We start from the raw sequence: 25,101 nt of genomic DNA, 5'->3' as shown, positions 1-25,101 counted from the left end.
TGGATTTTTAATATTTAGAAACTTTTAAAAACAGGTGTTTCACTGGGATAGGGAGTTGGCTAGTTTAATAATTTTTTCTAAACCTATCAGACCCTGGCATGATATTTCTTTTTAAAATACAGACACCTTGTCTGGGAGACTCACATCTTTATAAATTCTGTTTTTCTTTTGTGTTTTCTTTGGTTTCTAATTACCAAGTACATGTTAGTATAGCCGTACTTTGAGAAAAATAAGTTGAACTGGCAAGACTTCTTGTACACTAGAAATTCTGTGCTATTTAGAGGAATGTAGTATATCATACAGTACCTGTTTTATTTAGTGCTCTCTGCTTTTCAGAGCTGATTCATTCTTTATGTCCTTTAGTAGAATACATTTATGAACTATCTTTAAAGTCTGCTTAAAAACTGTATATTTAAGGAATGCATCAAGTTTGGTTTTATAAAATGCTTAGAGAGAGAGGGGAGGGGACAGGTAGGCAGACCGACACAGCGAGCTCTTTATTTCCATCTTGCCATCTAGATGACCTGATGTGTTGGTTAGAACTTATTATCTCTGTACCTCTCCAGCTCACTTAAAAAAACAAAATTGTTCTCTTTTTAAAAAACAGTTTTCTTTTTTAAATTAGTTGGGATTTTTAGGAGGCTAGAGTGTATCCTACATGTGATGATGGCAAGTCTCAGAACTCTGATATACTACTTAGATAATTCCTTAGGTTACAATAAAAATAAAACCAAATTAACAATTAGTGGTCTTGGAGGGGAACAATCCTGAGACCATGATTTAGTGTGAGAAGACTATACTAACAGTGATATCTAAATAAATATTTTACAATATGAGTATTCTTCAGAAAAAAAGAAACTCAAAGTGGTGGTATAGACAACCCTTGATTAGGGCTTAATTTGTATATTATTGGTTCTTGTTTCTCCTCTTCATTATTTTGCTATTCATAGTAGCTTAATTAGAGTGAGCAAGGAAATGCAGTGTTTTGAACTTTTGTATGTTAATTACATATTAAAAAATTTTTTTAAAATTATATATTAGTAGCCATTTATGATGTTTTTTCGAGATTTAAACTTAATGGAAAAATTGAATGATCAGTTTCTTGTATAAAGTTTACTCTGCTGGAAGAGATCATTAGAAGTTCATCACTATGTGATATTTGAATATTTATTATTAATTGGATATGTTTAGTCTTTAGGTGGCCACCAAGTATGAGATTTGCTTAGAAATAAAAGCATAAAATTTTAAAAGAAAGTTATACATAAGATTCAGAGCTTCAAACCCAGTCTGTTTTCTCTTTTTTGTTATAGATTTGTCATTTGCTTTTAGGTCACTCTCTTGTTTAGGAACTGCATCTTCCTATGGCCAAACTTACTTTGGTCACAAATGGCATTCATCTGTTGTCCATATGACATTATTGGTATTTAAATTGATTATAAGTTCCTTGAGGGAATGGATCAGAGCTAACATTTTTTCCCCTTTCCTGTTCAACGCAGATGGTATTATCATGAAGTGTAGTTATTTATTAATAAGCCACGCTTTTGGACCGTATGTTTCTTCTATGGTAGAAGAACCTGTTTTTAAAGTATTTTAAAATTATATCTTAGGGTTTTTTTTATTAGCTCCTTTTAACTATACTGTACATCATAAGCAGAAAGCTATAGAATTTTCAGGCGTCTTGTATTATGGTTTAAACTTGTCATATAGATTTTAGGATGAGTAAAAGTCACATTCTGTTCCTAGTTAGGGTATCTGTCTTTTTAAGCAAGGCTGGAGAATCATAACAAATTTAAAAAAATAATTGTAATAGAAGCTTCTTTCTTTGTATTTGTTGTTACTGTCGTGGGGCTACAACAGTTGTAACAAATCCGTATCTAGAAAAAGCAGTCAAATACAAGGGAAAGAAATCCTTATTTACTAAAACACATTAGCAGACACTTGGAAGTTTAGTTTTGGGGTAGATATCCTTCCCAATATTTTTGGTGTGTTTATAATAAATATGGCGTTCTCCCCGCTCCCCGCCCCCCGCCCCCGTCCCTTTTAAAGGAATTGTCTGTCTTAGAAGAAAGAAGCAAACCATCATTTTACCCACGTAAATATATGAATATATTTCTGACATTGGGGCGTCCCAGAAGATGATAAAGAAATGATAGCAGCTCCAGAAATACCAACTGATTTTAATCTACTTCAGTAAGTATATTATGATAATCTCTAAATACTCGTTTTTTCCACAAAATGGGAACTGTATTAACTTCAGTTAAAGTTACTTCTGCTTGAGAAGATATAATGTTTCAGTATAAAATAGCATGCATACTTGGAAATAGTTTATATCAATGCTTATTGGGTTCTGTAACAGTAATTCCATGCCTTTTTTTGTAGTATATTTTATAATTTAGATCCTGGAAAATTTATTATTTTTGCTGTTCAGTTCTTTGAGTCCATACTTGGTTTTACAATAGCAACTGTTTTGAAGGGAGTGTCATGAAATTCTTAAAATGTTAAGTGTTCTCATTAGTAAGGAATATATACCATGCAATACTATTTAGGATGTAATGTCAGATTTCTGTTTAAAATCAAATGACAGGCTAAAATAAATGTAGGAGGGTAGGACATGCTTTCCTTTTTTTTTTAACCCCCCCGAAACAAATTATATCCTAATTGGTCCATAAAGTGACTTCAACATAGCTATTTTCTTTACCCTTGTCTTAAAAGCTACTGTACTCCTTATTCAGCTTTTATTCTCATTACTCTTTGGTGTTTTGATGTAGGAAAGAATTTGAGCTGCTATATGCAGCAGTGGTTTTCATACTAAGCTCCAGTTTCATGAGGTACCTAAGTGAAGAGTGAACCTTTAAACTGCTCGTGGACCCCCATTAACTTTACGCACACATATACCACATATTAGGGGTCTTTATAAGACTTGATTTAAAAACAGAGTCTGGTTGCTAAAAATTTTGAAAACAGCAGATATCCTTGTACATAATGGTGGCCAGTGTCTGCTTTTGATGTTTTATAGATTTTCATTTTTTAAATAATTTTATTATTTTCAGAGTGTTAAGGGTCTGTTGGGATATTGCCAATATTTCAAAGTATGATTTTTAATGTGATTTTAATCCCAGTTTATATTGACTCTACTTTCAGATTCTTGAGGAAAATTTCTTGTTTTTGTTTGAGGGAGGATATGGGATAGTCTGAGAAAAAAATTAATTTTTGGTTTGACTACTATAAAATTATGAAATTTCTCAAATACATTAATACAGTAGAGGTAATTTAAAAGGTTTGCGTTATAAGCTAGACTGTTGACCATTAGAATATCTCGAGTAATTAGAGCCTGAAATAGGATATTGGATAAGAGGGAATCGATGTTGTGGAGGTAGAATAGACAGTATTTGATTGGGTATGTGAGGTGGGGGCAGGGTAAAGAGAAAGGAGTGGAAGATTCAGTCGTGTGATGGATGGCTCATGAAGTTTCCAGCCACTAAAAGGTGAACCCAGTATACCCCATAAACGTATTAGCATATGGTAATTTCACCTAGGATAGGTTTTTGTTGTTGTTCTTTTGATCTTAAAAACAGAAGGAAGCATTAGAGAAAGACAGACTCACAAGAATATTTCTTCTCTGGTTGGGGATATTTTAGACTCTTATTACCCCATTTACTCACTTCAGTTTTCTTCAGAAGGTTTTCCAGTTAGTAATTAAGCCTCTAGTGGCTCATTCTTTTAGTTGGGATAGCCTGGAGATGAGGATTAAGAATGTAATTGAGCCTTTGATTACTCTTTGGCCATCAGAATATTGGCAAAGACTAGTGATTGCAGACTTAGAGCATTTACTGAGCTCTCTAAGAGAGCTAGTCCCACAGATATCTTGGGGAAGAAAGAAGATTACTTACACGCCAAGATGTTTAAAACCATTTTCAAAAATTTTTTTGCAAAGCCATATAGGCATGTGGGAAGATTATTGGTGACAACAGTATTCTTAAGATGTAAGAGGCATGAGTTTCAAGGTTAATATTAAGTAGTCATTCAGTTTTGGGTGCATTAACTATGGGAAATGGTGTTTATTACAGGCTCTTTTCCTCGCAACATTATAGGACATAGTTAGGATTGCCACTATCTTCAATACATTGTTTAAATAACTTTGTAGGTAAGTGCTATAAATAGTAATTTTTTCCCCCTGCTAGCATCTTAACCATTATTTTAGATTTATAAATATTCCTAACTCACAGCCTCTGGACAACTGGTTATTATAGCAATAAAAATGGAAATAGAAGAAATCTAGTTAGAGAAGACTAGCTTTAGAAAGATAGTCTTTCACTTTGATTCTATTTATTTTAAACAAAACGGACAATAGTTTTACACATTAAAAATGGTAAAACCTTTATCTTTTATGTGTGTTGTTCAGTTCTAAAATCCATTGTGACCCAAATATTGATACTGAGTATGCCTTGCCTTAAGCATTTAAGTGTGGGTCTGTTACTACTATTTAGATAGATAGACCCATGTTTACATATATAGGAAGCATCACACATGTGTATTTAAATTGGTTTACTTCCATTTTGCCTTAGAAAATCCAGATTATACAAAGCACCCCTCCTACTCCAAAATGAGGGACAGTTTCTTAGAACTATAAATCTATATTTTAGAGATTAAAGAGACTTCAGAGATTTCATTCTTTCCTGCATAAACATTGTTTGTAGATGAGAAGATTGAGTGGTTGTCAGTTGTCCAAGATCACAGTTTCCTAGTACCGTATTAACTAGAACCAGTTTTCTTGACTATAGCTCAACAGCTTTTTGCTTCATAAAGGATTTTGATCAATTAGCACACTTCCCTACCCTGTTGATTTAGTTTGTAAAAATGTTTTACCTATATTCTTTCAGAAATACATGTTTTGTATAGTTACACTTAGATTATGAATATTTTTGTGTTATATAGGAAAGGTCATAAGATCCTTAATATTGCTAAAATTCCCTAATAAAGATTATCTCATACCTAGTGCTAAAATACAGTTTTACCTGAACACCATGGTCTTTGAATCAGAAAATGAAACCAGCCATTCCAATAGAACACCACGTTTCCTAGAGTTAAAAGTTTGAGAGCCCCTGGTTTTGTTTTTATGCTTTGGTTAAAAATTAACAAAATAGGGCTTCCCTGGTGGCGTAGTGGTTGAGAGTCCACCTGCTGATGCAGGGGACACGGGTTCATGCCCCGGTCCGGGAAGATCCCACATGCCGCAGAGCGGCTGGGCCCGTGAGCCATGGCCGCTGAGCCTGCGCGTCCGGAGCCTGTGCTCCGCAACGGGACAGGCCACAACAGTGAGAGGCCCGCGTACCGCAAAAAAAAAAAAAAAAAAAAAAAAAAAATTAACAAAATAAAAACATGCTTAGACATTTGTGTTTTAGATTAATGTTTTTGTGTTATATAATTTTAAATGTTTGGTAATATGCTACGATATGTTGCTTTGGGAAAGCATCTTAATTATATTTAATGCTAATATAGTTTTGTAATGAGTTAACCAAGCCTTTCTTTTAGAAAATATGGCAAAATTTAGAAACTCCATCTACATTTCTAAGGAAGATTTTAAATAATTGCTTATCTTTTTGTCATAGGGAGTCAGAAACACATTTTTCTTCTGACACAGATTTTGAAGACATTGAAGGAAAAAACCAAAAGCAAGGCAAAGGAAAAGTATGTATAGAATATGTGTCTTTATTTTGGTTCTTACGGTCATAAATATACATATATGAATAAATATAATTATATACTATATATAGTTGTTTTAGTTATGTCTCAGATGTTGTTGTCTTTTAAAAATGCTTTTTTCCCCTGACTGGTATGGCAAGCCTTTGAACACTTCTACTATAAAGTTGAAATTAATACGTCATTGTTTCTAGTAGTTTATTTTATAAAGCATGGTATGCTAAGCAAAATGTGGTATTCTGTTGGCTTTATTTTTATTTGTACATGAGTAGTCCAATTTAAAGCAAATCGGTAAATTTCTTATTCTAAAGTACCCTAAAAATGTAACCTACAAGCGTTTAAGTCTAATGGGTTACTGTTGACAGTGACTCTTTATAAGTAATGTCAAGGATAAAAACTAACAAAGTTCTGAGTCAATAGAATGCAAGTTTAGAGTATGAGTGGGTAGCCTGAGAGGTGTGGGTAACTTAGTGAATGGTTAAATCATTTTGCTATTTTGGAAAGTACATTTGACTCCGTGCATGTGTAAATACATTGTGCAAAAGATGACTTGCTTTTGTTCAGCATTTTCTTTGCCAAAATGAATTTTGGATTTATATTTTCTCATGACACATTTACTTTTTTTTCTCTCTTTTTTTTTGATGATTCTCTTATTTATTTTTATTGGGGTATAGTTGTTTTACAATGTTGTGTTAGTTTCTACTGTACAGCGAAGTGGAGTTCCCTGTGTATACAGCAGGTTCTTATTAGTTATCTATTTTATACATATGTGTATATATGTCAATCCACATTTACTTTTAAAAAGTCTAAATAATGCAGAAATGTACAATGAGCAAAGTAAAAATTTCCCATTTTAAATATGTAAACATTTTTGATGAACGTACACATGTATATATACACCTATATATAAAAATGCACATAGAATTTTACTTAAATGGAATCATACTGTGCAAACTGTTTCATTTGCTTTTAAAACTTAATGACATGTTGTCAGCAGCTTTCCTATCAGTGAATTTTTCCTGTCTGTAATTTTTAATGGTGTCATAGGATCCCATTTTATGTATGGAACATAATTTATTTAACTAGTCCTTGGAATATCTTTTTAGAGTGCACATAATCCATGTGTTTCATAATTTCGTATGCATTCTTAGTCCCTTAAAAAGTGGTAGTTTGGCGGAGGGGAGAGAATGTGAATGAATACAAATGTTAACTCATGACTATCCAAAGACAGCCATAATTCTAGTGGGTAGTATATGCTTATTCATTAGAAAACCACTTTTCCTTGTTCTGCAGTCATCTTTCAAAACCGAAACTCTGCTTTTGGCTTTAATTTGCAAGCTGGGATAAGACTTATAGTGGCATCTGAATAGAGTAGCCACTGTTGTGAGTGAGGTATTAGGCATCAGATCAATGATTTATTATAACAATAATAATGTTTTGACCCTATACTATGTATGTTCCATGCAGTGTGCTAATAATTTTACATGTTATCTAATTTAATATTTGAACAGCCCTGTAGGTTAGAAAACTTAATTTTTATAGATAGGAAACTGAGGTCTAGAGAAGCTTAGTCATTAAGGATTTGAGCCCACATCTGTTGAAAGGTGGTATACTCTTAATGCACTATAGTATACTACCTCATAGTCTTTTTTTTAAAATAAATTTTATTTATTTATTTATGGCTGTGTTGGGTCTTCATTGCTGTGCATGGACTTTCTCCAGTTGCGGCGAGCATGGGCTACTCTTTGTTGTGGTGCACGGGCATCGCAGTGGTTTCTCTTGTTGCAGAGCACGGGCTCTAGGCACGTGGCCTTCAGTAGTTGTGGCTCTTAGGCTCAGTAGTTGTGGCTTGCGGGCTCTAGAGTGCAGGCTCAGTAGTTGTGGTGCACGGGCTTAGTTGCTCCGCAGCATATGGGATCTTCCTGGACCAGGGATTGAACCCGTGTCCCCTGCATTGGCAGGCGGATTCTTAGCCACTGAGCCACCAGGGAAGCCCTGAAGTAGTTTGTAAGAGTAGGGTGGTTTTAGATTCTTGAAGAAGGAGAAAAGACCCTTTATGGAACAAAGTATAGAAACATACAGACTGTCAGTGGAAGTAAATTTGTAGATCTGGCTATAGATCAGGGATCTGCAAACTATGGCCTGTTTTTGTACTACCCACGAGTTAAGAATGGTATTTACAGTTTTAAAGGATAGTGAAAATAAAGAATATGTGACAGAGACAGTATGTGGCCTGCAGAGCCTTAAAATATTTACTATCTGGTACTTCACAGAAAGTTTGCTGACTGTTGCTCTAGATCATAGAAATGGGTAGATCTAAAAGAGACCCTCGAAATCATCTATTCTAACCTGTAAAGATATTGATACAACTCTGGCATTTTAGAAATGAGGACTCTGAGTTGGGGAATGACTTTTTTTTAATAATAAGGTATAAATGCTGTTGGAGGTGTTTTATATCTAAGTCATGTAGGCAGCCTATTCACTGATTTATGAAGTCCCTCCACCCAATGTTAACTTTCTTATAAAGGGGCTTCATTTCCATAGTGTTCGTTAATTGAACTTTCATGATAAATAAGTGTTGGAGGGAAGGCCCAGAACAAGAAAGAGGTTGATATACCTATTCATACTGTTTAGAATTCCTTTGTCAATGCACTGCAGTGATTTATAAGACTAACAATAGACATCAAGTTAAAATGTTGAACTCATTACGAATTACTTATTTCATAGAGTTTTGTTATTCTTGCTGCCCACTACAGTCTGCACCCTAAAGCACAGTCTTATGAAGTAGGCACTTTTTTTTTTTTTTTTACTTTTATCCTCACTTTGCAAGTTAGAAAATCTCTCTGAAGCACAGTGTGGTTAAGTAACTTGCCCAAGATCACTCAGCTAACAGGAATAGAAATTTGGGACTTAGGCAGTCTGTCAGTCTACAGAGACTGTGCTCCTAACTGCAGTGTCACATGAGGTATATGGTAGTATAAGTTAAAAAAATTGATACCACAAAGAGCCTGTCACAACCATATCATTTTATTATGACGCATGTGTATGGCACTCCCCTTTAGGTCAGGTTTAAGTGTTTTATAATTATGCACGCTATCAGCTGCTCCTGCTGTAGCTTTATTTTGAACTCTCAAGGATAAGGATATAACTTAAGCAACTTGTATTTTTATGCAGACTTGTAAAAAAGGCAAAAAAGGCCCAGGAGAAAAGGGCAAAGGTGGAAATGGAGGAGGAAAACCTCCCTCTGGTCCAAACCGAATGAATGGTCATCACCAGCAGAATGGAGTGGAAAACATGATGTTGTTTGAAGTTGTTAAAATGGGCAAGAGTGCTATGCAGGTAATGTTTATTGTGTTCTTCCTGGTTCATTTGTACATTTTGAACTTAAGTGGGTTATATAAAATATATCCCTGATTTTTCTAATTGTGTTTAAAAAATTTTTAATACTGCGTATTAGAAAAAAGCAACAAACTAGTCAGAAAACAAGGGATCTGTCTATTCAGACATAAGACCTTTAAGCTGTGTCTTGAGTCATTTTCTGCTGCATTATTTTCTTTTAATGGCATATAATAAAAAATATGTCAAAAAATATGCTGATGTAAACCCTGACTGTGACATTTCAATTTCCTTTGAGTTTATATAGTGGCTGTTAAAACATGAAGTTCTTTGCACATACAGAATTCTTGGCTGAGTGACCTAATGTAATCACTGTCCACTTTAGTGAATTCTTTTGATCACTGTTGTCTATTACAAATTTTATTACTTGTGCTGTTTCTTACCAGAGGAGTACAGAGTTGGAGTCATATTCATGTTAAATCATCCTAAATTTGTTTCTTCATAATTTTATGACAGTAGAAGCATTTCAGCTTTACACTGGAGGCTAAACCCATATGGTTTTTAAAAATTGAATCAACACTATACTCAGTATACATGCTTAATGAAATTATTATTTAATTTATAAAAGCTATAGGGAATAGTTTTTTTCCTTCATGGAATTAACTTTCATCTACAAAAGGTGCACATGGATGGTTTAGGGAAGGCTAGTCATTAAACTTTGTTATTAATGAATAACTGAAATGTAAATCTTGATTATAAATATGCATTTATCTAAATATGTATGGTTTTGTAAATAAATTTAAAAATATCAATTGGAACTAATAAGGCACATTTTTTACACGTAAAATGAAAAAGAATTGTTAGCTTTTGAACTATCACCAATTGTACAGTGCAGCGTATTTTCTTAAATTTGAATTCACTGTCACTTATCCATATATGGTTAGCTTTCATAGGGTTGTGATTAGGATGTGGATTTTATTTCTTGTTTAATGTTTTAAATGATTATTTTGTGTACACATTTGAAAGAAATAATGTCTTATTATATTACTGTGCTATGGTTTATTTAGTCATTTCCTAATTTAAAAAATTATCCTCCTCTCTGGTTCCCATTTTGGGTTAATTTTATTGAAGGGATAAATTATCTCTGTTAAATTGTATACCATTTCATTACTTTCCTTTTTATATTTATATTATACTTTTCTCTATAATATTTCTAAGTGGTTAAATGCATTATTTTTTTTCTAATATCTTATCATTTTTGTTAACATCAGAAATCTCAACTTATATCCGCAGCTAATTAGGCTATTCTATTTTTGTCTAGTCTGTAGGGTTTTTTTTTTTTTAACTTTTTGGCTCATCAGAATTTTTTAATAGAAAATGTGAGGGCTTAGCTTTATATTTCTTTTTGTTAATGGTATCTCAGTGTTTAAAGAGTGAACATTTTTCTTATTTTTGTGTTGCTTATGGTTTGTCATATGTTAAGATTGTACCTCTATGCCATTTGTTTTTCTAAGTGTGATTTCCCGCTTAAAAGCAGTATATCCACAGTATCTCTCCATTGATTTCCCTGAATCATCTCTCCACCTCCAGTTTGTTTTGTGTACTCCCACTTGTGTTATCTTTCTAACACCAAATTTGATCAAGGAAGTCTCCTGTTTACAAACTTCTAAGAGTTCTTCCTTATCTAAAAGTTCCAGCCCAGATTTCCTTATGGCATACTTGCTGTTCTCTAGCCGCCATATGTTCTCTGCCCCTAGACCTTTCTTTTTGTTTTTCTTACTGCCTGGAATAGTCTTATTTTTCTCCCTTCCATATCACAGGATTGACTAATTCAAATGTCACTCTTTTTTGGGGAAACATTTTTGGACTCTATCTCCTTCTCCCCTTGAATGTATTTCTTATTCTTCTCTTTCCAGTATAGCACTTAGTATATTGTATTATAGTTATGCACGTGTCTGTATTTGCTTCTAGATTGTTAATTCCTTGATTGGGGACTGTGTATTACTCATTTTTTTGTATCCCCAGGATATCCCTATTTCGGTGATTATGAGTGAGAGTGAATAAGTACAAGACTCACTGTTGGTTTTAAAATAGTTCTTAAATTTTAAGAAAGAAGAAATCATGCATGTGCCCCTAGTTCTATTAGATAATAGATGTTGAATTTTATTGAATGAGTTTTTAGTATATTATTTGATGATTAAAAATTTTAAATATATTTCATTGTGATAGCTTGTATTAGTTTTACTATTTGTATTTTATTTGTATTTATTACAGCAGCCTTATGTAAACTCTAGTATAAACTCTTCTTGATCTTCAAGAATAACTTTTTGATGTGATGTGATTTTTTTGTAAGATTTCATTAAATATTTTTGTATCTTTATTGATGAGAATAGCCCTTGTTCTAGTTATCTATTGCTGCATAACAAACCACCCCAAACTCAGTGATGTAAAAGAACAACCATTTTATTATGCTTAGTGATTCTGTGGATCTAGAATTCAGACAGAGGTAAATAGGGATGTCTCTTCTGTGCTTTCATCCATGATGGCTGGGGTCTTAGCTGAGATAGCTTGAATGCCTGGAGGTGACAAAAACAGTTATGGACTATAATAATCTGGAGACTTCTTTATTCATGTTTGGTACCTAGTCAGTAGTGATTTGAAGGCTGGGCTTAGCTGGAACTGTTACCTGGAGTACCTACAAATGGTCCTTCCACGTGGCTTTGGCTTCTTACAGTATGGCTTCTGAGTTTGGAGAGACTATCCTGAGAGGAAGTATCTAGTTCTATAGTGCTGCAAGAACCCAATGCAGAAGTTGAATAGCCTTCTATGACCTAATCTTGGAAGCATCATTTCTGCTGCACTCTGTTCTGGAGAAGGGGACATAGACCTCACTACTTTTTGGGGAGCAATGTCAAACAACTTGGGGCCATGTTTTAAAACTCCCATATCACATAATATAGTCTCTTGATACTGCCCATATCATATTTGGGGATCATCTTAGGAACATTTCTTTCATAAATTGAGTTGGTTAACATACACAAGCTGCTATAAAATATAGAAAAGGACTGAAATCTAGAAATTAAGCAACATTTTAGAATACGTCCAGTAAATATCTATGAGCAAGGTTATTCTTAAATAATATTTTCTTTTTCTTTTCTTTTTCATGTGATCATATTATCTTTTTTGTACATCAAATTATACATATTTTATTCATTCAGTTCATACCCAAATTCTGTATTTATTGGTATATAACTTAAAACATTTTCCCTCCTGACTTTTCATTTTTTATATTAGCTGTAATTTATCATCTTAATTTTTAAAATTTTGTTTATTTAAAAATTTTTTAATCTGTTTTGTGGTTTCCTCTTTTGTCCATGAAGGAATAAAGTGCTGCTTTTATTTTTTAGTTCTGTTTTTTAAAAAATTGCTATATTGAAATATACTTCACAAACCATAAAATTCACCCTTTTAAAGTGTAAATTCAGTGAATTTTAGTATTGGTACATTCACAGAGTTGTGCAGCCATCACCACAATCTAATTTTAGAATTTTTTCAATACCCCAGAAAGAAACCTCGTGCCCATTAGCAGTCACTTTCTCCTCACCTGCCCCCAGGTCTAGGCAACCATGAATCTACTTTCTATAAATTTGCTTATTCTGGACATTTCATATAAACGAGGTCATATAAATATATGGTCATTTTTGAGTGGCTTCTTTGACTTAGTGTGTTTTTAAGGTTCATCCATGGTGTGGCATGTATTATAACTTCATTCTTTTTTATTGCCAAATAACATTCCATTGTATGGATATGTCATGCTTTATTTATCCACTCATCCCTTGATGTATCTGTGGTTTGTTTCCACTTTTTGGCTGTTGTGAATAATGCTGTTATGAGTATTATTGTACAAATTTTTGTTTGGACATACGTTTTCATTTCTCTTGGGTAATAAATACCTAGGAGTTGAGTTCCAGGGTCATTTAATCCTTTAGCCTTTTGAGGAGCTGCCAAACTGTTTTTACAAAGTGGCAGCACCATTTTACTTTTTTACGAGCAGTGTTTTAGCATTCCATTTCTCCAAATTCTTGCCAGCATTTATTATTGTCTGTACTTTTTATTATAGCCATCTTAGTGGGAGTGAAGTGGTATCTTATTGTGGTTTTGATTTCCATTTCCTTTGTGGCCAGTTACACTGAGCATCTTTGCATGTGCTAAGGGCCATTTGTATATCTTCTGTATAGAACTGTCTATCCCGATCCTTTGCCTATATTTTGAATTGGGTTATTTGGCTTTTTAAAATTTTTGAATTGTAGTTCTTTATATTTTCTGGGCACAAGTTCCGTATCAGATATATGATTTGCAAATATTTTCTCCCATTCTGTGGGTTGTCTTTTCACTTCCTTGATGGAGTCCTTTCAAGAATAAAGTTTTAATTTTGAATAAGTCAAATTTATTTTTTCTTTTGTCTCTTGTGCTTTTGGTCTAATATATAAGAAGGGTTTGCCTAACTCAATGGTTATGAAGATTTACTTCTGTGTTTCATAGGTTTAATTCTTACATTTAGGTATTTGATTGTGTATGATGTGAGAGAGGGTCCAGCTTCATTCTTTTGCATACAGATATCCAGTTGTCCCAGCACCATTTGTTGAAAAGACTAGTCTTTCACTATTGAATTGGGTTGGCATCGTTGTCAAAAATCAAATGACCATCAATCTAAGGGTTTATTACTGGACTCTCAGTTTTATTCCATTAATCTACGTATCTGTCCTTATGCCAGTACTCTACTGTCTTGATTACTGTAGCTTTGTAGTAGGTTTTAAAATCATGAAGTGTGAGTCCTTCAACTTTGTTCTTTTTTCAAGACTGTTGACTATTCTGGATACCTTGCATTACCCTAAGAATTTTAGGATCAACTTTTCGATTTCTGCTAAGAAACCAGCTGGGATTTTGATAGGGGTTGCATTGAGTGTGTAGCTCAGTTTGGAGGGTACTGTCATCTAACAATATTAAGTCTCCAGATCCATGAACTATCCTACTTTCTTTTGATGCTTATTTCTTATTAATATGGGACTATTAGTACTCACTACAATATTTTAGTCAAATATCAGTATTTTCTAAGATATATATAATATCTATATAGATATCTATATAGATATCACTATATAGTGATATCTATAATATCACTAAGAAATTTCAGTTTATAGAATTGGGTCCCATATTTAGTTTTTAGATTCCTTTTAATGCAAAAATGAGGAAGATGGATCATTTATGTACAATCAGGTGATTAATTTACTGAATTTGATTCCATTTTATTGTTTAAATTTAACTTTAAATTTTAGTATACAAGTGTATATATTTATTGAAATAATGTGATACCACTTAATGTTGAATCTTAACTACTTTAATCTGACTTAATTAACTCTTAGAACGTTAGAAAAAGCTAATGGTTCTTTTCCCCCTCTGCTGTAGTCGGTGGTAGATGATTGGATAGAGTCATACAAGCATGACCGAGATATAGCACTTCTTGACCTCATCAACTTTTTTATTCAGTGTTCAGGCTGTAAAGGTAAGATATTTATTTTGGAAGCAGAATGTTATCAAATGTTCTCTTCTTTTTTGTTTCACCTAAAGATTATTAGCACTTCATGTGGAAACTAATGCCACGATACTGAGTTATTTGCATTATAACCATACAAAATGTATGTAAGGAAAAAAGAGCAAAGAACAAAGAGAGAAAGTCTGTTGAGACTGTTATATTCATATGTGAAAGTTAACTAAAAACTTGGCAATTTTATAATTGTTATGTTACTTTATTAGATATATTTCCCACTTTCAGCATCTGGTTTTAGGAGCAAAGAAATGGATTAAGAATGGAGGAGGAAGATAATGAAGAGATACAGGTTCAAGTGGCAGGGAATTGTAGAGTGTAGGGAGTTAAAAAGTGCCCTGAATAACAGTAAGTAAGTAAGTAAGTAGGTAAGTAAGTAACTAAGTAAGTAAGTAAACTAAGGAATTGGTGACATTTACAGGTTTTTTTCCCTAAAAGGTAGAGAAACTGGAGTGGGGAGCGGGGTCTTTTTTAAAGTGTTTATACTTTATTTTAAAAGATTTTGAAGTAAGAGTAGGGAAAATATAAAATGTCTTCCCTGAGACAAAAATATGTAGCACACACATTTGGCCAGGGAGACAAAATTGTGTAAGTTGGGGAGTCATACATCCTGATCTGGATCAGTAAATGAGTTAGTCAAGATCATGGGCAGGTTCTGATTTATTCTGTGTCTCCCTAATACTTGGCCCATCCTTGAAATTCTAGAAGATGCACAGGCTAATAAATGTTACAGAGTTTTCCAAGGGTATTACATTTTTTTAATGAAAATGGCACCAAAAACATGGGCATTAGAAGTTAGGAGGAGGGAAGATTGCCTAAAAGTAGATCTAAAGAATTAAGGTGCTAAAGAATGACTGATTTAATAAACAAATCTGAAAAGAGATCCCAGAAAACAATTTACTTATGTCTACTCCTTTAATTCTACAGAACTTCTTTAAAAATCCTGTCATTGGAATTGGAAAACAAGTAACATTTTAAGAACTGATGCATTTTATGAGGTCGATCACAACTTTCAGTGCAGTCTACATATTAAATGTTATATATGTGAGGCCTGATAGACAAATTTATTAACTTATTGAGTCTATGGTCTTCATAATGCCATTAATATGGCCATTTTTTAGAAATTTTAATGTCTTTATAGAGTGCAGAGAGTTGCCTAGTTTACTTCTTAGCTAAAGGTAGCTGTAAATCAGTATTAGAAAATTCTACTGAATCTGCTCAGAGGAAATGTTGTAGTAATGACAGTATGATGAACCAGATTAACTCCTTAGAAAATGAGATATGTTGATATTATTTTTTTTTGTCTATGTCCATTCCATCTTTCTGGAGTAGAAGGGTACAAGTACCTGTTTGTGGTGTTATGTAATCAAGGGCAATGTCCTTTCTCTTTAGATTCTTTGAAAATGGAAGGTTGATTGCAGAACAAGTGAACAGGTGCCAGAAATAATTTAATGAGTTGAAATTCTAATTTTTATATTCAGTCTTACCTGTTATACCATAGTTTGATCAGTTTTAGTTTCCTAACTAGGCTTCTGAATTGCAGTTTTAAAACAAAGCCGTAGTCAGAGCACTTCCCTTTATCAGATACATTCCTTTTCTGGCATCACTGTATTTATAAATCAGGAGCTTGCCCATTAAACATTTGGACATACCTTGTCACAAACAAGGTTGTGAAAATTTTTAAAAATTGAAGGTGTTGAAAACTTAGGTAGATTTAAACACTGCTATAATATTTATTTTAGAAGCAAGGAAGCTCCATAAAGAGGAATTTACCATGTAATCAAAGTTAAGGTCATTAAGTACTTACAAAACATACTCAAAAATATTTTGGTAGAATTCTTTTATAAATGAATTAGAAACATGCTTAAGTATATACAGTGTACCTTTTCCTGTGGATTTAGGACTGTTATTATGAGCATCAGTTATTTTACTGTAGTTATGCCTTCTGAAGTATTGAGGTATGTGGAGAGATGTTTGGCCCTACACTGAATGGCTCCAGACTCCTCTGTGGTTGGTGATTCTGTGGCCAGTTGTTTCCTTCTTTCTTTCCTGGTCATCTGTCACTTTTCAGTTTACCAGTTTTTAAAGCAGTCTTGCTTCATGTCCCCCACACTTTTAAGGCAGTGGGAGCTGGCCTGATGTCCTGATGGCTCCTTTACACCTGCCTCAGGAGTTATTATATGCATGGAGTTTGTGACAGCTATTTTGTTTTCTGCTTATATTTGGGTTTATGGCTGTTATATGGTCTATGAGATGAGAGGAGGAGCTTTAGAAGTTTGTCAAAATGTATGCAATATGTTTACTTTGAGATTTATTTATATATAAATGCTTATTTCGTAGAAATTATTTCAGGGATTGAGTTACTTGTCCTTCTCTAGCACTGCCACACTTACAGTACCTGGGTATAAAGTATGAAAAGGTTCTGGAGATCCATGGCTCTAGATATAAATTAAAAACCTCTCAAAAGGTTTTTGAGAATGTGCTTCTTTAGTCAGGGAAATCATGCTTTCTTTCAAATTTGTTAATATTTTTAAACAATCATTTGATTTTTTAATGTGGTAAGTAAGGGCTCTTTCACAGTACCAGTAGAAATTGATCTCATCTGGGGCTGGGCAGCAAGATGTAGACTAATAATCTCATACAAATTATTTAACTTCTTTTTGCCTTAGCATCGGTTTCCTCATCTGTAAAGCCAGGATTATAGTACCTCCTATATAGGCTTGTTGCCAGGGCTGAAGAGGCTGGTGCATACGCGGCTCAATGGATGTTAGTTCCTATTCTACTCCTGCTGGTTTTGTTACGCTACTGGAAGGTCTTCAGATTGCATGCCCATAGAGAAGGGAGCTCACATAGCAGTTGTTCTTTTCAGATTTGGGGTTGGAAAGAGAGTATGATGTTCTATTGTTGTTTTTAAATTTATATGCACACACACACGTGCGTGCATATATAAAATAGAGCTTGGTCAATTGAAATATATCTAACTTTTATAATAAATCTCATATTCCTGTACCAAGACATTCTTTTATTTTTAAATTAAAAAAATTTTTTTGTTTGGCTGTACCGTGCTGCATGTAGGATCTTAGTTCCCCAACCAGGGATCGAACCTGTGCCCTCTGCATTGAGCGTGTGGAGTCTTAACCACTGGACTGCCAGGGAAGCCCCAAGACATTCTTTTAGATGTTACTATATTTATGGTATTCATAGTGATTAGACTGGCAAAGAATAAATAATCTAGCATTAGAAATGTGGTTTAGGAAATTCACTTTTTACATTTTTTCTTTTTTTAAAAAATATCTGACACCCCATCAGTGGAAATTCATGTATGACTTCTTCTTGCATTGTCCCCTACTCATAACTTTTTCCTAGAAACCCCTTTTTTGATATTTGACCTATACCTGGCTAACTTTTACTACCTTTTTTTTTTGAAATACAGTTGATTTACAGTGTTAATTTCAGGTGTACAGCAAAGTGGTACAGTTATACTACTTGTAATGTGCATCCTTTCTCCTTGCCTCTTCCATACTCCTTTAAAACTCTAAATGTCCTTATAAGAAACACCTGCTTATCCAGATCTTTTTTTTTTTTTTTTTTTTTTGTCTGAGCTATAGCCTTTCTTGGCTTTTCAACTCATTTGGGCATTTATTATGTACTAACTTTAATACTTTATTTTTCCCTTTCTCTCTGCTCCCTGCCCCCCCCCCCCGTTATTCTTTGTTTAAACTTACAACTAGATTACAGGCTTCTGGATGAGCAGGAACTACAGCTTACTACTTATGTTTATTTGAAGCCCTTTGAGGGGATGATGGGATGTAGTTGCCTTACATATTGTTGTACTTAATAAAGAAACCTGGCTAAAGTGAAGTCTTCCTATTACTCTTTCCCTTATTTTCTTCAGGTTCATCCTCAAGGTTTTAAATGTTACCCTGGATGCTGCCTCATGCTTGATGACATATGCTTTATATTAAAGGGTCTTAGTCATTCTATGCATGAGTAAAGTTAAGTCAAGTAGAAATGGCTAAGGCTGATTGTTCTAGGAAAAAAAGATACCTGTCAGAAGTGTGGGGCTGTTTTCTTGTATATGTTGATAATGGCATTTGTGCTTTATAGGGTTGAGTAACATGGTAAAGATCAAGTGCTATTGAAGTACACCTTATTGTGCGATTGTAGACATTTTAGTGTTAGAGATGGACTTAGAAGTTATTTTTTAAATTTACCATTAACTTCTTACACTTGCAAATTTCAGGTGTTGTCACAGCAGAAATGTTTAGACATATGCAGAACTCTGAAATAATTCGAAAAATGACTGAAGAGTTTGATGAGGTAAGTTATTACCCTAAATGTTATGATAATTTTATGCATCTTGATCTTGATTTACTCTTCAGAGTATTAAATTCTGAATATTAGTGTTGTGGGTAAGAGCTTTGGCAGTAGAAATCCAATCAAATGATGGCCATGTGACCTTGGGCAAGTTGTCTTAGCATCAGTTTCATCATCTGTAAAATGGAGCTAAAAATACTTATAAGGCTGTTACGAAAATTGAATGCAGTAATGTTTGAAAAATTCCTTAGCATTTTACAATGCCTGGCATATAGTAAGAACTTAATAAATGGTAGCTGTTTTTATTTGTCAAAAAATTAAAATTTCAAGTAAGAATAAAATTAAGTGCCTACAAACATACCTTAGAATGTTGTAGAAGGAAGATTTGATAAATACTTGGGGAACCAGGTGCAAGCTTAGGCAAAGGAAAATACATATATACATATATATGTATAAAATTGTTTTAAGTCTTATTTATGTTTCAAATATGAGTAGTAAGAACAATACAAATCCATAATAAGTAGTAGCTTAGACTTTAGTTGATCCTTTATCACGGTGATGTCTTTGAAGTATTGTTGCCAATAAAGACATATTTAGATTTACTATAATATAAACTCCTTCAGGACAGGGATTTTTGTTTGTTTTGTTCACAGCTGTATTCCAGCACCAGTAGTTTTACTCTTTAAAGCTTTTCACCATGAATTTTCAAGTAGAAAGCCTTGTCTCATTTGAGTTTTATTTGATGTTTTTTGTTTTTTTTTTGCTTACTCAGATGAAGGAGCTTTCAACTATCATTCTAAAAGATAGACAAGAGTTGTTAAAATGGCTTTGATGATCACTAAGTGCTATTAATCAGTCTCTAATTGAGATATAATTATGAGGAATGGTATTATTTTAACTTTCTGATATTAAATGTTTTAGTGAGAACTTTCTTTCTTCTAAACAGCTATTTGAAACAAGAATCCTGAAATAAGATTTGAAAATATCAGCAAACCAAGTTGCTAACAGCAGTTAAGATGACACTTTTCAATATAGCACTAAATGACCCAATCAGAAAATGTGGAAGAAAACCTTTTTGTGGAGTATTAGGACCTTATTCTCAGATGAGACATAGTTCAACTTGTTTATGGCATGACTTAAAATTTTAAAAAATGTATGGCTCTAACGACAAAATTTAATTGTTAAAAATTTTACTAAATCATACTGATAAAATGACCTTAAGTTTCTAGGACATTCTTGTCAGAAACTCTTACTTTTAGAGGTTCTGTGTAGTATTGATCTCTGTTTTTATCTTTATGACTTGCTTGTTTTTAATGATTTATGGAGGACCTCAGTGTATCTTCATTGGTGAATGCCCCATCTTATATATAGGAGTACTTGAGTACCTGTCTTTCCAGGTCATTTTAGCTACATTTCCATTTTTTAAAAAAATATCTCATTGTTTACATCTGCTGACTATTTGATGTCCTGAAGCTAATGAAAACATACATTGTAATCCTTCGATTATTTATAACTCATACATCAATCCATTAGACTGGCTGAGAATGTGATTTCATCATTTTGAATCCATTAAAACATATAACTTTGGTTTGATGTTGGTTTGGTTTTGTTTTAAAGAAATTTAGTAACCGTATCTTTGCTTATCAGAATAATGTTTTGTTTGATGGGAGAGGCTTTTTATTTTGGTATGTAATTGGTATATGTTTTCATTGGTTAGAGTGAATTCAGAATATCCATTTTGTTTTTTTAAAAGATTTATTATTTATGTATTTATTTATTTAGGGCTGCATTGGGTCTTAGTTGCAGCATGCGGGATCTTTGTTGAGGCACGTGGGATCTTAATTTGCGGCTCACGGGCTTCTCTTTAGTTGTGGAGCGTGGATTCCAGAGTACGTGGGCTCTGTAGTTTGCGGCATGCGGGCTCTCTAGTTGAGGCGCGAGTTCAGTAGTTGTGGCTCATGGGCTTAGTTTACCCCATGGCATATGGTATCCCAGTTCCCTGTCTAGGGATCGAACCTGTGTCCCCTGCATATTGTAAGGCGGATTCTTTACCACTGGACTACTGGGGAAGTCCCATCCATTTTGATCTTAAATAAAAGAGATGTGTTCAAAGGTACCTCTACCTTTGTATATTAATTCTCCTGCCTACTTTGAGGATTTATTATAGAAGAAAGATGAGATAAAGGAGTCTTTCTTTAAAAAATAAATTTGTTTATTTATTTATATTTTATTTTCGGCCGCATTGGGTCTTCATTGCTGCGCACGGGCTTTCTCTAGTTGCGGCAAGCGGGGGCTACTCTTCGTTGCGGTGTGCGGGTTTCTCATTGCGGTGGCTTCTCTTGTTGCAGAGCATGGGCTCTAGGCGTGTGGACTTAAGTAGTTGTGGCACGTGGGCTCAGTAGTCGTGGCTTGCGGGCTCCAGAGCACAGGCTCAGTAGTTGTGGCGCACGGGCTTAGTTTTTCCGTGGCATGTGAGATCTTCTCGGACCAGGGCTCGAACCTGTGTCCCCTGCATTGGCAGCCGGATTCTTAACCACTGCACCACCAGGGAGGTCCGATAAAGGAGTCTTTTCAGCTTCTGCCTAGGGTATTTGAAAAAAAAAGTAAAAGTTAATTAAGTCATGTGTTTTAAATGAAATTGCTGTTTAAAATTTCTGTTTTAGGATAGTGGAGATTATCCACTTACCATGGCTGGTCCTCAGTGGAAGAAGTTCAAATCCAGTTTCTGTGAATTCATTGGCGTATTAGTACGGCAGTGTCAATATAGTATCATATATGATGAGTACATGATGGATACGGTCATTTCACTTCTTACAGGATTGTCTGACTCACAAGTCAGAGCATTTCGACACACAAGCACCCTGGCAGGTCAGTATTTAGAAATATTTTCTGTGCATTTTCTTAGGTTAGAGATGAAAATGATTTTCATTAAAAGAAATGAAATAATGGTGACAAATTAATTTTATTTATTAAGTAGCCCCTAAGAGGACACTCTCCCCTCTCCTTCAACCCTCACGAATTACTGGGAATGGAGTGATATCTTCAGTTTTGATTTTCTGAAGGCATAATTAATTTTCTTGTGGTAAACCTACTTGTTTCCTATCCACCTCTTCTCCCTTTCTGTGGCATAGTGATCTATTGGGTTCTTGAAATATGTTTTATCAAGGAAGGTATTGACAGCAAATTTGGGGAACAGTCATTTTGGATATGTAGTTCTAAATGACTTTTATGCATAGTCTCTGCTAGCATAGTCCCTCCTGGTATGATGGTCACTATAGGATGATGCTTATTTAATCACACCACAAAAAGTTGATTTTTCTTACGCTTCTGAGTAACTTTAGGCTGAGTCAGATTCTTTGCTCTTTAAATTTTAATGAAATGAGTTACATTTTTAAGGCTCACATGATTAATTCTAGAACAGTGGTTTTTAGTGTTGATGTTGATAAAATGTTCTGCTTTCTCTTTTGTGCTGAAAGTACTATTATTGAATATGTGCTTTTTGGTTTGAGTTTGAATAAATCAACTAGGCATTAATTGTTACTATAGTATTCTAAGCCTTAATGATAGAATATTTTGATTTCTACAAAAATGTTTCTTTCTCTAAGTGTGGGGATGTTTTTTCCTTTAGAATATTTCCCCAGAGAATTAAAGCTATGATTAAAGATGTACTTCTGCTCAGCCCTCCATTTAAAAAAAAATAAAATGCATACAGTCAACCTGTAGGTTTTGCTTTTAGATTTGAGGTCACAAAATATGAATGTGATCTTGCTCTGTGAATTTAGGCAGCTTTGATGTTAAGAACTTGGAACAAAGTAAATTAAAACATATATAATGGGGTAAGGTGGGTAATTTTAGATCAGAATGACAAACTGGTTTGCTGAAGGTGTGGAATAGCTCAGAAGATTGGGAATCTCTTTTAAAGAGAGCCAATAGCCACAAATTAAGGTTTAGTTTTGTGGTGTTCTATCACGCAGTGAACCAGGTGTGAGACATAGTCTGGACTAAGCTATATTAAGCATAAAGTGTTCAGATATTTCAACTAATAAGTTTGAAATCACAGGCAGTGAGTCTTGTCTCAGTAGCAAGAGTTCAGTAACAGAAGGTAGAGATCTGGAGGAACTCTGATAAAAAGCACTTTATTGAGTGATATTTTACTCTTTGTACTTTTGACTTTTTATCTAGATCTGTCCTTCATAATCGCACCATTGTCTTTATGATGATATGTAATAGAGTAAAATTAAAGGAAATCAAGTACTGATAAAACTGTTCAACATTTCTACACACTGTACTTTGATAAAAAGCACTTAAGTTCCCTCCCCCTTTGGTTACTGGATAGCTAAATGACTGCTGTATGAATCAAAATTTATTTAGAAGGTGAATCATGGTCTCTGGAAAAGGTCATTGTAGGAGACATATATATCATAGTATAGTGGGATTTGAGCATAGTCTAGAGTCAGATTACCTAGTTTTGAATCTTGGTTTAACTATGTATATGAACTGTGTAGTCTGAGGCAGATTTCTTAATCTCCCTGAGCTTCAGGTTCTTCATGAATGAAATGAGGATAATACTTAACTTTGAGGGCTGTTGTAAGGATTAGGAGTTAATCCATGAAAAGTATTTAGCATAGGTAACTGACATACAGTAAGTATTCAATACACATTAGCTGTTGTTTTACTATTGTTGTTGTCATTTGTAGCAGCTATATTTTTCTTTTCTGTTAGAAGCGGAACAGCCCATCTTGTTTTTAATTTCTCTTAAATTGATCTTAACTTGTAAATTTTTGTGTCTGTGAGACTAAGTTCAACATTTTCCATTTAAAAATAGCTATGAAGTTGATGACAGCTTTGGTGAATGTGGCACTAAATCTTAGCATTAATATGGATAATACACAAAGACAATATGAGGCAGAACGGAATAAAATGATTGGAAAGCGAGCCAATGAGAGGCTAGAACTCCTGCTACAGAAGCGGAAAGAGGTACGTACACTTTTGCACTGAATATTTAAGCTATTAATCTGTAACTAACTTGGTCACCATTAATTATGATATAACTTTGCTAGTTCATCGGATAAATTTTTTTGAAAAATTTAAACAACATGTTTCAGGTTGTTTATACATCTAACTTATTTTTGTTGATTATTCATGCCAACAGTACCTTCTGTGTATATATTCTTTCTATGTGGACTAGGATTAAGAGTTCAAGGCTTCACATAAGGAGTCCTGGGCCAGTCTGACAAGCTGCTTAATGCTTTAGTGTTGTTCATCTCTACTGTGAAAATATCTCTCCTAACTGCCTCCGTCAGCTTATTGTCAGGATGAAATGAGATTTCACTTATGTAAAGTCACTTTGAAAAATAACTTATAAGCTATTTATGCTGTCATAATCTGTGTTTTTGGTTTTTTTATAGTGTAAGAGGCACTTGGTTAACATTAATGACCACCAAATTCAACTTTGAATGAGGAAAATATATTTTTTCAGTTTTATGCTAAATAATAAATAAAATCTTTCGATGTTGTGTATTTTGGTCGTTGTTGTTGTTGTCTCCCCTGCCCCCATGCCGTGCGGCTTGTGGGATCTTAGTTCCCTGACCAGGGATTGAACCCAGGCCCTGGCAATGAAAGCGCCGAGTCCTAACCACTGGACCGCCAGGGAATTCCCTTGATGTTGTGTTTTTGATTTAAATTCCTCCTTCATTGGTGATGTAATATTTTACTATCTGATATTGGGGGTGTTTATTTTTATTTCTAATAGGCAAAGTCTGCTGTTTCAGAAATACTAGTAATGCAGTTGAGTTAAAATATTTGCCGTGGTATTCCATAAATTACTTACTTGATTTTGACATTTTTTGGGGGGTAGTGGTAACTATAATTTAAAAGTTGGTTATTTCTGAGATAGCCAATAACTTTTTTAAATGCCCCCTGCTCAAGAGAAGCCAGAAAAATCTTGCCCACATTTCCACCATGCCTAAACTCATCTTTTTCACGTACGGTTGACCCTTGAACAATACAGGTTTGAACTGTGCAAATCCATTGATACTTGGATTTTTTTCAGTAGTAAATATTACAGTACTTACGTGATCCACGGTTGGTTGAATCTTTGGTTGTGGAACCTTGTATGTGGAGAAACTGTGGATACAGAGAAA

At 34.0% G+C, this 25,101-nt stretch overlaps 1 protein-coding gene across 7 annotated transcripts in view; it reads left to right on the top strand.

Annotated features, from left to right (window-relative positions):
- The window catches only part of STAG2 (STAG2 cohesin complex component), a 116,266-nt gene that overhangs the window by 38,678 nt on the left and 52,487 nt on the right, over positions 1–25,101 (top strand). For all 7 annotated transcript variants that reach the window (XM_022561871.2, XM_089904105.1, XM_089904106.1 and 4 more), the window contains exons 2-8: positions 2,047–2,190; positions 5,610–5,688; positions 8,875–9,039; positions 14,503–14,599; positions 18,885–18,961; positions 21,622–21,826; positions 23,784–23,935. In XM_022561871.2, coding sequence (XP_022417579.1) covers positions 2,147–2,190; positions 5,610–5,688; positions 8,875–9,039; positions 14,503–14,599; positions 18,885–18,961; positions 21,622–21,826; positions 23,784–23,935 — 819 coding nt within the window. In that variant the 5' untranslated portion in view covers positions 2,047–2,146. The remainder of the gene's footprint in view (positions 1–2,046; positions 2,191–5,609; positions 5,689–8,874; positions 9,040–14,502; positions 14,600–18,884; positions 18,962–21,621; positions 21,827–23,783; positions 23,936–25,101) is intronic.

Source organism: Delphinapterus leucas, chromosome X, assembly GCF_059928025.1.
Source record: "Delphinapterus leucas isolate spDelLeu-1000000601 "Yukka" chromosome X, BTC_Dleu_Yukka2, whole genome shotgun sequence".
NCBI lineage: Eukaryota > Metazoa > Chordata > Mammalia > Artiodactyla > Monodontidae > Delphinapterus > Delphinapterus leucas.
This window is presented reverse-complemented; position numbering and strand designations above follow the sequence as displayed.